The sequence below is a fragment of the Carcharodon carcharias genome, chromosome 20 (assembly GCF_017639515.1).
Source record: "Carcharodon carcharias isolate sCarCar2 chromosome 20, sCarCar2.pri, whole genome shotgun sequence".
NCBI classification, from domain to species: domain Eukaryota; kingdom Metazoa; phylum Chordata; class Chondrichthyes; order Lamniformes; family Lamnidae; genus Carcharodon; species Carcharodon carcharias.
In genome coordinates, this window is record NC_054486.1 from 77,632,023 (window position 1) to 77,645,045 (window position 13,023).

At 44.4% G+C, this 13,023-nt stretch overlaps 1 protein-coding gene and 1 long non-coding RNA gene across 5 annotated transcripts in view; one reads left to right on the forward strand and one right to left on the reverse strand.

The window, feature by feature from the left end:
* The window catches only part of LOC121292185 (nuclear export mediator factor NEMF-like), a 103,105-nt gene that overhangs the window by 37,599 nt on the left and 52,483 nt on the right, over positions 1-13,023 (forward strand). For 3 of the 4 annotated variants that reach the window (XR_005946210.1, XM_041213837.1, XM_041213838.1), the window contains exons 9-12: positions 5,857-5,927; positions 6,011-6,086; positions 9,069-9,131; positions 10,512-10,589. Coding sequence is in view for 3 of the 4 variants with exons in the window: in XM_041213837.1 (XP_041069771.1) it covers positions 5,857-5,927; positions 6,011-6,086; positions 9,069-9,131; positions 10,512-10,589 (288 nt within the window). In the remaining variant the exon portion in view is untranslated. The remainder of the gene's footprint in view (positions 1-5,856; positions 5,928-6,010; positions 6,087-9,068; positions 9,132-10,511; positions 10,590-13,023) is intronic. The other variant, XM_041213840.1, reaches the window with a different exon arrangement.
* The window catches only part of LOC121292188, a 45,439-nt gene continuing 37,185 nt past the window's right edge, over positions 4,770-13,023 (reverse strand). Inside the window, exon 3 of the long non-coding RNA XR_005946212.1 lies at positions 4,770-4,886. This is a non-coding gene — a long non-coding RNA (uncharacterized LOC121292188). The remainder of the gene's footprint in view (positions 4,887-13,023) is intronic.

Consider the following 13,023-nt stretch of genomic DNA (forward strand, 5'->3'; position numbering starts at 1 on the left):
ATTTATCTAATATTATTTCCTTTGTGCTGCTGAGTCTTCCTCTTTTCTGTGAGTTAATTTCCCCCCATTCTGTAATTGGATCTCCTTGTTTCAGATTCCATCCTGGCCTTGGGCAGAATCATCCCAGATTTGCACTAAGTGTGGTCGTTGGCCGGGGGGGGGGGAGGACCTTTTACCTGCAGTCCGTGATGGTGGGTTTTCACGCTGTATTGTCCCAAACCCGCCACATTATTTATGCATTCCCAGGAAACACGCCGTTTCTATAGCGGACAGGCTCTCATTTGCCCGCCCGCCATCACCTCACCGCTTCATCATGCTAGGCGCCATATTTTAAGTCCAGCCATGTGCACCACATCTCAGTGCTTCCAGCCCATGACTGTTGCAAGGAAGATGTCCACCAAAGGCAAGCAGACTCCAGCATCCAGGTTTAGCGATGGGTCACTGGAACGCCATTTGATGCATTGGTGGCCCACCAGGAAGTCCTTTACCCCCGCTTTGGCCACAGATGGGCAGTGGTGTGACCAACCAGGCTTGGGAGGCGGTGGTCAGCGCGAACGCCCTTCAAAAGAGGACAGCCATCCAATGTCACAAGAGGATGAATGATCTCCTCCATTTCGCCAGGGTAAATCACACTTCTCATCACTGTCAACTTACACTAATGGTCAAAGTAATCTCCTGCTGATGACCATGTACCGCCCTCCTTCAGCTGATGAATCAGTCCTCCTCCATGTTGAACATCACTTGGAGGAAGCACTAAGTGTGGCAAGGGCACCGAATGTACTCTGGGTGAGGGACTTCAATGTCCATCACCAAGAGTGGTTCGGTAGCACCACTACTGACCGAGCTAGCCGAGTCCTAAAGGACATAAGTGCTAGTCTGGGTCTGTAGCAGGCTGTGAGGGAACCAACAAGAGGGAAAAACATACTTGACCTCATTCTCACTGACCTGCCTGGCGCAGATGCATTCTCCTTGACAGTATCGGTAGGAGTGACCACCGCACAGTGGTTGTGAAGACGAAGTCCCGCCTTCACATTATGGATACCCTCCATCGTGTTGTGTGGCATTACCACTGTGCTAAATGGGATAGATTTCGGACAGATCTAACAACTCGAGACTGGGCATCCATGAGGTGCTGGGGGTCATCAACAGCAGCAGAATTGTACTCGAACACAATCTGTAACCTCATGGCCCAGCATACTCCTCACTATACCATTACCATCAAGCCAGGGGGTCACAGTACAGGAGGGCATGCCAGGAGCAGCACCAGGCATACCCAAAAGTGAAGTGTCAACCTGGTGAAACAATAACACAGGACTACTTGTGTGCCAAACAGCATAAGCACAAAATGATAGGCAGAGCTAAGCGATCCCACAACCAACGGATCACATCTAAGCTCTGCAGTCCTGCCACATCCAGTTGTGAATGTTAGTGGACAATTAAACAACTCACTGGAGGAGGAGGCTCCACAACTATCCCCATCCTCAATGATGGAGGAGCCCAGCACATAAGGTAAGGCTGAAGAATTTGCTGCAATCTTCAGCCAGAAGTGCCGAGTGGAATCTATCTCGGCCTCCTCAAGAGGACTGCAGCATCACAGATGCCAGTCTTCAGCTAATTCGATTCACTCTGTCATATCAAGAAACTGCTGAAGGCACTGGATAGTGCAAAGGTTATGGGCCCTAACAATATTCCAGCAAAAGTATTGTAGACTTGTGCTCCAGAGTTTGCCGCACCCTAAGCCAAGCTGTTCATGTATAGCTACAACACTGGCATCTACCCGGCTATGTGGAAAATTGCCCAGTTATGTCTTGTACACAAAAAACAGGACAAATCCAACCCGGCCAATTACCGCCCCATCAGTCTACTCTCGATCATCAGTAAAGTACTGGAAGGGGTCATCAACAGTGCTATAAAGCAGCACTTGCTTAGCAATACACAGCTCACTGAAGCCCAGTTTGGGTTCTGCCAGGGCCACTCAGCTCCAGACCTCATTACAACTTTGGTTCAAACATGGACAGAAGAGCTGAACTCCCAAGGTGAGAGTGACTGCCCTTGACACCCAGGTTGCATTTGACTGAGTGTGACATCAAGGAGCCCAAGCAAAATTGGAGTCAAGGGGGATCAGGGGAAAATTCTGCACTGGTTGGAGTCATACCTAGCACTAAGGAAGGTAGTTGTGGTTGTTGGTCATCTCGGCTCCAGGACATCACTGCAGGAGTCCCTCAGGTTGGTGTCCTCGGCCCAACCATCTTCAGCTGCTTCATCAATGACCTTCCTTCCATCATAAGGTCAGGAGTGGGGATGTTCGCTGGTGATTGCACCATATTCAGCACCATTCGCGACTCCTCGGATACTGAAGCAGTCCATGTCCAAATGCAGCAAGATCTGGACAATATCCAGGCTTGTGCTGACAAGTGACAAGTGCTACACAAGTACCAGGCAATAACCATCTCCAACAAAAGAGAATCTAACCATCGTACCTTGATGTTCAACAGCATTACCATCACTGAATCCCCCAACATCAACCTCCTGATGGTGACCATTGATCAGAAACTGAACTGGACTAGCCATATAAATATTGTGGCTACAAGAGCAGGTCAGAGGCTGGGAATCCTGCGATGAGGAACTTGCCTCCTGACCCCCCCCCAAAGCCTGTCCACCATTTACAAGGCACAAGTCAGGATTGTGAGGGAATATTGCTCATTTTCTGGATGAGTGCAGCTCCCACAACACTTGTGAAGCTTGACACTGTCCAGGAGAAAGCAGCCCAATTGATTGGCACCACATGCACAAGCATTCACTCCAGGCTTCGGCCATCCACAGAACGCCTGCCAAGGTCATCACAGACCTTGCAGCCAACAGGCGGCCCTCACCTCCGCTGTAGATGTCTGGGGAGCACCAAGACGTAGCGACAGGGTTAAGAAAGTTAAGAATTAGTTGCACAGTCTGGACACAGGTGTTAATCACTTGTACATACTGTTCACTATTGTCAATAAACTCTCAGGAATGTCTCCCTGCCCATGGCTCCTTGTTCTGATGAGCAGTGTTCATGTCACTCAGATGTGAAACATTTCTGCACAAGATAAAGGCAGGTGTCTCAGTCCCGGGCCTCTTCCCTGTTCTTTATGCAGTCTTTAGACCAAAGTCTAAAGATGGTCTGGCCTTACACTCCCTGGACACATTACTGATGTCTGCACCTCAATGGTGCTTGCCATTGTTGCCAGAATGTAGTGGGCAGGTGTCAAAATCCTGTCATTCTCTGTGTGCTCTCAGCACCTTTAAGGTGGGGCTGACCCCCATCTTTTCAGCATCTGTGACCAGTGATGCTGTGCTCCTAAAGGGCTCAGGTGCTGAAGGCAGACAAAGGATCAGATGCTTCTTAATTTTCATGGTTGCGTCTCTTTTATGACCCTGATCACAGAGCGCAAGCGAGCTGCCCTTGGCCAGACAGGAGTCATGCATTCTCAGAGGCTATGTAAAGATCTATGGAGTGTCCTCACTTCATATTGTCACCATTCTCCTGCAACTGAGCGACTATTAGGGCCTCCACTGCATTAACACAGAGGGTATATGTGCTGCTATAAGCCAGACTGGAGTCAAAAGTTCACAGATGCAATGAGAGGATCTGTGGGGTCTCCTCAATGCATGTTGTCATCATCCTTCACAAATCTAGCAACTGTGGGGGCCTCCCAAGCGTGCTTGCCTCGCCTAGCCAGTGCAATGGCCTCATCCCCGTCATCGTCGCCTTCGGGGACCTCCTCGCCCTCATCCCCATAGGAGGCGTCCTCATTGAAGGAGATCTCCAGCTCCTCCATCTCCTTCTCAGCCAGCCCCTCTCCCTGTTACAGCGCCAGGTTGTAAAGGGCACAGCAGATGATGATGATGCATGACACCCTCTGCCGCCTATAATGCAGGACTCCACCAGACTGGTCCAGGCACTGGAACCTCATTTTCAGCATCCCGATGGTCTGCTCCACCAAGTTGCGAGTTGCAGCATGAGCCTTATTATACCTTCGCTCCGCTGCAGTCTGAGGTTGTTGCACGGTTGTCATCAGCCACAGCCTCTGCGGGTAGCCCTGGTCCCCGAGGAGCCATCCCTGCAGCTTCTGTGGACCCTGGAATACTTCAGGGATCGGTGACCAATTGAGGATGTAGGAGTTGTGCACACTCCCTGGAAACCATCCGCAGACCTGCAGGATCCATCTCTGGTGGTCGCACACTAGCTGCACATTCAGTGAATGGAATCTCTTGTAAACATTGTTGACCGCCTGTTGTGATGGAGATCTAAGTGCCACGTGAGTGCAGTTAATTATACCCTGCACCTATGGGAAACCCGAGATCAGGGTGAATCCAGTCGCTCTTGCATCCTGGCTGTCCTGGTCCTGGGTGAAATGCACAAAGATGGCATCCATGACCTCATGGATGCATTTGTGGGTGGAAGCTTGTGAGATTCCACAGAGTTCACCTGTGGAGCCCTGAAAGGAGTCACTGGTGTAGAAATTAGGTGTCGCGGTCACTTTCACGGCCACTGGCAGTGGATGCCCTCCATGTCCCCATGGCGCCAAATCCTGCAGTAGCTGGCAGATGTGGCTGACCTAGACATGCGCAGTCTTCGGCGACACTTGGTCTCAGTTCTCGGTCATCTGCAGGAATGAAAGGTGGCGTCCATAGACCATGGATGTCGCTAGGCGCTGACCAGCGACGGCTCACTGTGGCTCATTGGTAGGGTGTGCAGTAGCCCCAGCTACCTCTTCTTCCTGAGGGTGCTGCTCCTTCCTCTGCACAGCCAGGAGCCTCAGTCACTCCCTCCTCTGTTGTCCTCGCTCTTTGTAGGCCATCAGGCATATAGCTAATTCACCGGGCTCCATGCTCCTGATATACTCCTCCTGCAGGATGAAAAAGTGAGACACATGGGTTAGCATGGGTGTACTAAGAATCTGTCCTGGTTAAACCTGAAGGACCCTTAATGCTTCCCGGAGAATGCTGGCCACCACTTGGATGGCCAGAGACTAGTGCGCTCCGTGGCTGCCTGAGACTCCACCCACTTCCGCCCCACTCCACCCGACCGATTGGCTGCAGCTTTGCCCATTGTACTGTATGCTGTGTTGTCAGCCCAGGCATAGGCAGTCTCTCAAGCCGCGCTGCAAGGCAGCACTGTTACCTTGAACTATTGGGGGTATTGGTCTGGACTGGGATGCTGACATTGCAAGGGGCTGTGAGCACCTCCACCAGTGACTGCTCCATGACCAGCTTTAGCAAGGAGATTGTACAACGTGTGCAGTTGTACAACTGTTTCGCAGTCCACTAAAACGCTCATGACTTTGCAGCCTGTGCTGGGGCGGTTGAAAAGCTCTGGAGCACTTGATGGCACTTTGATGCCTCTGCAATGCTGTGTTTTTTAAGATCTGCTTTCTTTTGTTAAATTTTGGAATCTAGGGTGCAGTTCTCTTTTAAAAAAGGAAAATACTGTGGTTGCTGGAAATTTGATATGAAAACAGAAAATGCTGGAAATCAGCAGATCTGGCACCATCTGTGGAGAGAAACAAAGTTAATGTTTCAGGACTATGGCCATTCATCAGAACTGAGAAAAGTTAGAAATGATAGGTTTTGAGCAAGTGGAAGGGAGGAGGGTGGGAAGAAGAGCAAAGGAGAAGGTCTGTGTTAGGGTGGAAGATAGGAGAGATTAAATTAAAAAGGTTTCATGGTGCAAGGCCAAAAGAAATGGTGATGGGACAAATAAAGAAACAAAAGATGTGTCCTGACGATATTTTTTAAATCATGTACCCATTTAAATTTTAAACTACTTATAACCATGAAATGCACATTGTATTAATTATTTTTGATATTTTTGGTTAGGGTTATATCTTACAGAAGCGAGAAAAAAAGCCAAGTTTGGATCCAAACAAGCCACCTGAAGAGTTACTAACGTAAGTCTAATACCTTTTGCGTTATAGTATGATTGTAGAGCTATTAGACTGTCTTTTTTAAAAAAAGTTTTTCTCCTTTACAGCTATGAGGAATTTCATCCGTTTCTTTTTGCACAGCATACAAACTATTCTTGCATAGCCTTTGACTCCTTTGATAAGGTAATAATATACTTTTGGATTTTATATTTTCTTTTTTCTTTCTTCTGAAATGTTCAGTCTTATTCAGGCATAGATATGAGATGCCTGGTAATGGGACATCAATATATTACACTTATTTCTTAATCATGCACAAATATGATACATTCTTCAAGAAGCACATTGATCTCTCATTGCAACATTTGCATATAGGAGGTAATTTTAAAAGTACATGCTGCCGTTGGGAAAAAATGGGCAGTGCTTGCATGAATTTTCTCTTTGAGCTGTTTGGGAACAAGGCTTCTCATGAGCTTCTCATGGTTCTGACTATAATTTGTGTATTAATGTATGGCTCCCATTATTTACTATTGTTTTCAGGATTCTGTATTTCAGTTTGATGTTAGTATATGGTTTTGATATAGATTGGATTTTTAGTGATAATGAGTACTTTTTATAACAAAAATGGAGGCAAAGACATCAGTGACCAAACAGCATTTCTGTCTTTAATGTGGGATTATTTGGTTGCAACATACGCAAAAGAGCCTCAACAATTTTTTTTTGAATGACCTTTTTTGTTGCAAACATCCAGCTCACATTCTTGCACTATCTAAGTAAAAGCCAAAAATGAGAACACTTTTTTATTGTCAATATAATGTTTAAGGTTATTTCTCAATTTAAAATAAATTGGTCCTCTAACTTTTTATAAAGAAACAGGAAGAAAAGAACTTGGAATTATGTATTTTGTGGAAGATGATGAGTCAAAATTTCACTTGTTTATGTATTCTTTCATGGAGATTATGTATGTTTTAGTTCACTGCAGTAACCTGTTTGCATGCTAGACGAAATTATATAAAAGAATCATTGGCATTTGTTCCATCTGTAGTTTAAAACTATTGTAATCGTTATTGAGGCACACACTGATAATTGTGTCTGACAGTATATAATAGATTACGTTTAAGCTGTAAATGTTGTTTTTAGTGGAAGACTCTCGCTATCCAAACATTGAACATGAAGTGTAAATAAATAATTTTGTACTTGGCTTATTTTTGAGTTTAAGTATAAACATAAATAAAAGTAAAAATCTTTAAATTATCTGTATCTGTTGCATGAGAATAAAATCCTTTGCAAAAATGTGATAGCATTTATAGTGGAAAAACACTGTCATTAGAAATATTATTCCAATGATAAATCAGTGATTTATTGGCACGAGAAATTATACAAACCAGAAGGGTCCCACATTCATTCCTGGTCTATACTAGGTTAATTTATGTCAGCTGGGATGCAGAAGGATACTACAGCTGGTCTCAGTACCTAAAAACAAAAAAACTGCGGATGCTGGAAATCCAAAACAAAAACAAAAACAGAATTACCTGGAAAATCTCAGCAGGTCTGGCAGCATCGGCGGAGAAGAAAAGAGTTGACGTTTCGAGTCCTCATGACCCTTCGACAGAACTTGAGTTCGAGTCCAAGAAAGAGTTGAAATATAAGCTGGTTTAAGGTGTGTGTGTGGGGGGCGGAGAGAGAGAGAGAGAGAGAGGTGGAGGGGGGGGTGTGGTTGTAGGGACAAACAAGCAGTGATAGAAGCAGATCATCAAAAGATGTCAACAACAATAGTACAAAAGAACACATAGGTATTAAAGTTAAAGTTGGTGATATTATCTAAACGAATGTGCTAATTAAGAATGGATGGTAGGGCACTCAAGGTATAGCTCTAGTGGGGGTGTTTTTTTTTAAAAATAATGGAAATAGGTGGGAAAAGGAAAATCTTTATAATTTATTGGAAAAAAAAGGAAGGGGGAAACAGAAAGGGGGTGGGGATGGGGGAGGGAGCTCACGACCTAAAGTTGTTGAATTCAATATTCAGTTCGGAAGGCTGTAAAGTGCCTAGTCGGAAGATGAGGTGTTGTTCCTCCAGTCTGCATTCGTTGCTCCCAATGTGGTCTCCTCTACATTGGAGAGACCAAACGTAAACTGGGCGACCGCTTTGCAGAACACCTGCAGTCTGTCCGCAAGAATGACCCAAACCTCCCTGTCGCTTGCCATTTTAACACTCCACCCTGCTCTCTTGCCCACATGTCTGTCCTTGGCTTGCTGCATTGTTCCAGTGAAGCCCAACGCAAACTGGAGGAACAACACCTCATCTTCCGACTAGGCACTTTACAGCCTTCCGGACTGAATATTGAATTCAACAACTTTAGGTCGTGAGCTCCCTCCCCCATCCCCACCCCCTTTCTGTTTCCCCCTTCCTTTTTTTCCCAATAAATTATAAAGATTTTCCTTTTCCCACCTATTTCCATTATTTAAAAAAAAAAACACCCCCACTAGAGCTATACCTTGAGTGCCCTACCATCCATTCTTAATTAGCACATTCGTTTAGATAATATCACCAACTTTAACTTTAACACCTATGTGTTCTTTTGTACTATTGTTGTTGACATCTTTTGATGATCTGCTTCTATCACTGCTTGTTTGTCCCTACAACCACACCCCCCCCACCTCTCTCTCTCTCTCTCTCTCTCTCTCTCTCTCTCTCTCTCTCCGCCCCCCACACACACACCTTAAACCAGCTTATATTTCAACTCTTTCTTGGACTCGAACTCAAGTTCTGTCGAAGGGTCATGAGGACTCGAAACGTCAACTCTTTTCTTCTCCGCTAATGCTGCCAGACCTGCTGAGTTTTTCCAGGTAATTCTGTTTTTGTTTTTGTTTTGGTCTCAATACCTGTTGGTTAAGGAGTTTCTGCTCCTAATCACTGCAGGGCAACTTCCATTGGAAGTGCATGTGTAATATGGGTAAAGACAGGATTGGGCTTGGGTGTGGTATCCATTCTATGCTGAATAGTTTGCTAACACTTAATACCAAAGTTCAAGGACTACTTTGGCAAGGGAAATAAGAGGGTGCCCTGCACTGATACAGTAGAGCCGCAGCAACATAAATGCTACTGTCTGTTTCTTTTTAGTGTTTAATTTTTTATGCTAATTTTGTAAAAAAATTTTTTTTGTTCAGGCAGTTGATGAGTTTTACTCAAAATTAGAAAGCCAGAAAATAGATTTAAAGGCTTTGCAACAGGTAAGGTTTAACAGCCTTTAAACAGCACTGAAAGATTTCGCAATATTTTAATTAATGAATGTATATTATTGATGTTCTCTCTTCATCTTCTTCCTACAATTGCACAGTCAAAAACACATTTACCAGAGTTAAAGGGATGCCTATTTCTGTTAACCTGAGTAAAGATTGTTTAGGCTCAAATGGAGCACAAACACTGATATGGAGTAGTTGGGCTGAAAGGTTATATAGCACTGAAACAAGCCTATTAAATTTCACCAAATTTGTTAAATGACTTTACATTGCCTCAAAGTTGAATGAAGTTTCAGGACTACTAGACATTCATAATAACATTTACAAAAATATTTTTATATTTCAATTTCTCACTGCTTGGGAAGAAAATGATCCTGTACAAGTAGATTAGTACCCTCCCCCTTCAGATATAGCCCATCTTTCCAGAATAGCTCCCATCTGTCCCAGAACTGTGCAGTACCCAGCAAGGTAAAATTTTTATTCCTGGTACTGCACTGTTCTTCGTGCATCGTAGCGTGTGACTGAGGATGTTATGCTGAAATATTCACCTGTGAAGCCTTGCTCCTAAAATTGCTTCCTAATCTCCTAAATTCAGTTTACAGGTCTGTCATTATTTATGTAATTTTAAAAAGATTTAACCAAGCTTCTCTTTTCAATAATGTGCATGCTAGGTATAATTTGTACCTGTATGTCCCTTTGTGGCTTTCAGATAAGAATAGTTCTTCCCATTACCATTGTAACCAGAATGTTTAATGTTTTATTATTAAATTTGGAAGTTTTATTAAATTTATTTGTGCTTTGACCTACTTGCACATAATGTATTACATTGTATGGTGACTGTTACTTCACTATTTACATTCAAAGTTTACCTTTTGGCTCAAAAATCAGAAATTCTGACTGTATTCATGATGATACTTTTATTAATAAAACACAAGGTTTAATATTACATCTATAATTGTTTCATTAAACAGAAAATGAAGAACATGGCTCAATTCCAAGGTTATACAAACATTAGGACTCTGAGATTCCATGGGGATTCTCCTAGTCTCCAGCGCTAATTTTGGCAAAAGACCAGGGTAACAATGTAAAGGGCTGAAACTAGATGTTTACTCTTTTACTTTGGAGTCCTGCTGGTCTCCCGCCAAAGTAGAACACCCCCACAGAATTTGAGGGTGATGTTTGTTGCTTGATAAGGATATTATAAGAATATAATTTATAATAATGTGTAAACAGACTAACACATAGTTTATAAGCACTTTCAAAAGAGGTGAAAAAAAAGCGGTAAACTTTCCAAATGAAAAGATGCACCATTGATGATCGCTGTAGACAACATACGTGGTATATATAATGCCTTATATTTCATGTTTCAAGGAAAAACAAGCATTGAAGAAACTGGAAAATGTTCGTAAAGACCATGAGAAAAGATTGGATGCCTTACAAGCGAATCAGGTAAGATTAATTATAAACCTGTAACAGTATAGAGTATGTTGGCTAATTGTAAACTTGCTGCTGTGGATACTAATTTTATCATCCATACAGCTGCAGTCATCTTCAAGGATAGCGTGTTCATGTATAATTGTTAATTTGTATGCATAACTTCTTTTGGTTTAGTTTGAATACATGATCTTTTTACCCACAGATTGAGATGAACTGTGTGGTTGCATCAGCTGCCGCCTTTTCCATATGCCATCTCCAACCCCTCTCTTCCCCATCTTCCTCTTTTTTTGGCCCTTACTGGATCTCTTTCTTTTATGGGAATGATCTCCTCAGGGAGGCGATGGCATAGTGCTATTATCGCTAGACTTGTAATCCAGAGACCCAGGGTAATGCTCTGGGAACCCGGGTTCAAATCCTGCCCAGGCAGATGGTGGAATTTGAATTCAAATTCAAAAGCCTAATGATGACCATGAAACCATTGTCAATTGTTGTAAAAATCCATTCGCTAATGTCCTTTAGTACATGTGATTCCAGGTTGATTCTTAAATGCCCTCTGAAATGGACTCCGTTGTATCAAACTGCCACAAAAAAGGAATGAAACCAGCCGGACCACCCGGCATCAACCCAGGAAACCCTGGCGACCTGCGAAGTCCATGTTGAACACCACTTGGAGGAAGCACTGAGAGTGGCAAGGGCGCATAATGTAATCTGGGTGGGGGACTTCAATGTCCTCCACTACTGACCCAGCTGGCCGAGTCCTAAAGGACATATCTGCTAGACTGGGTCTGTAGCAAGTAGTGAGGGAACCAACAAGAGAGAAAAACATACTTGACATCATCCTCACCAACCTGCCTGCCGCAGATGCATCTGTCCATGACAGTATCAGTAGAAGTGACCACTGCACAGTGGTTATGGAGACGAAGTCCTGCCTTCACATTGAGGATACCCTTCATCCTGTTGCGTGGCACTATCACCATGCTAAATGGGATAGATTTCGAACAGATCTAACAACTCAAGACTGGGCATCCACGAGGCAGTAGCACAATTGTATTAGAATGCAATCTCTAACCTCATTGTCCGGCATAACATTACCATCAAGCCAAGGGATCAATCCTGGTTCAAAAGCACCAAACATACCTAAAAATGAGGTGTCAACCTGGTGAAGCTGTAACAAAGGACTACTTGCATGCCAAGCACCATAAGCAGCAAGTGATAGACAGAGCTAAGTGACCCCATAACCAAGGGATCAAACCTAAGCTCTGCAGTCCTGCCACATCCAGTCATGAATGGTGGTGGATAATTAAACAACTCACTGGAGGAGGAGGAGGCTTCACAAATATCCCATCCTCAATGATGGAGGAGCCCAGCACATCAATACAAAAGATAAGGCATTTGCTACAACCTTCAGCCAGAAGTGCTGAGTGGATGATCCAACTTGGCCTCCTTCGGAGGTCTCCAGCATCACAGATGCCAGTCTTCAACCAGTTCGATTCACTCCACGTGTTATCAAGAAACGGTTGAAGGCATTGATACTGCAAAGGCTATGGGCTCTGGCAATAGTACTGAAGACTTGTGCTCCAGAACTTGCCACGTCCCTAGCCAAGCTGTTCCAGTGCAGCTACAACACTGGCATCCACTCAGCTATGTGGAAAATTGCCCAGGTATGTCCTGTCCACAAAAAGCAGGAGAAATCGAACCCGGCCAATTACTGCCCCATCAGTTTACTCTTGATCATCAGTAAAATAATGGAACTGGGTCATCAACATTGCTATCAAGCTGCACTTGCTTAGCAATACCCTGCTCACTGATGCCCAGTTTGAGTTCCACTAGAGCCACTCAGCTCCTGACCTCATTACAGCCTTGGTTCAAACATGGACAAAAGAGCTGAACTCCTGAGGTGAGGTCAGAGTGACTGCCCTTGACACCACGGCTGCATTTGATTGAGTGTGGCATCAAGGAGCCCTAGCAAAACTGGAGTCAGTGGGAATCGGGGAAAACTCTCCACTGGTTGGAGTCATACCTAGCTCAAAGGAGGATGGTTGTGGTTTTTGGTGGTCAGTCATCTCAGCTCCAGGACATCATTGCAGGAGTTCCTCAGGGAAGTGACCTAGACGCAACCATCTTCAACTGCTTCATCAGTGACCTTCCTTCTACCATAAGGTCAGAAGTGGGGATGTTCGCTGATGATTGCACAACGTTCAGCACCATTTGCGACTCCTCAGATACTGAAGCAGTCCATGTCCAAATGCAGCAAGACCTGGACAATATCCATGCTTGTGCTGACAAGTGGCCAGTAACATGCACGCCACACGAGTACCAGGCAATGACCATCTCCAAGAAGAGAGAATCCAACCATCGCCTCTTGACGTTCTATGACATTACCATCACCTGAATTCCCCACCATCAACATCCTGAGGGTTACCATTGACCAGAAACTGAACTGGAT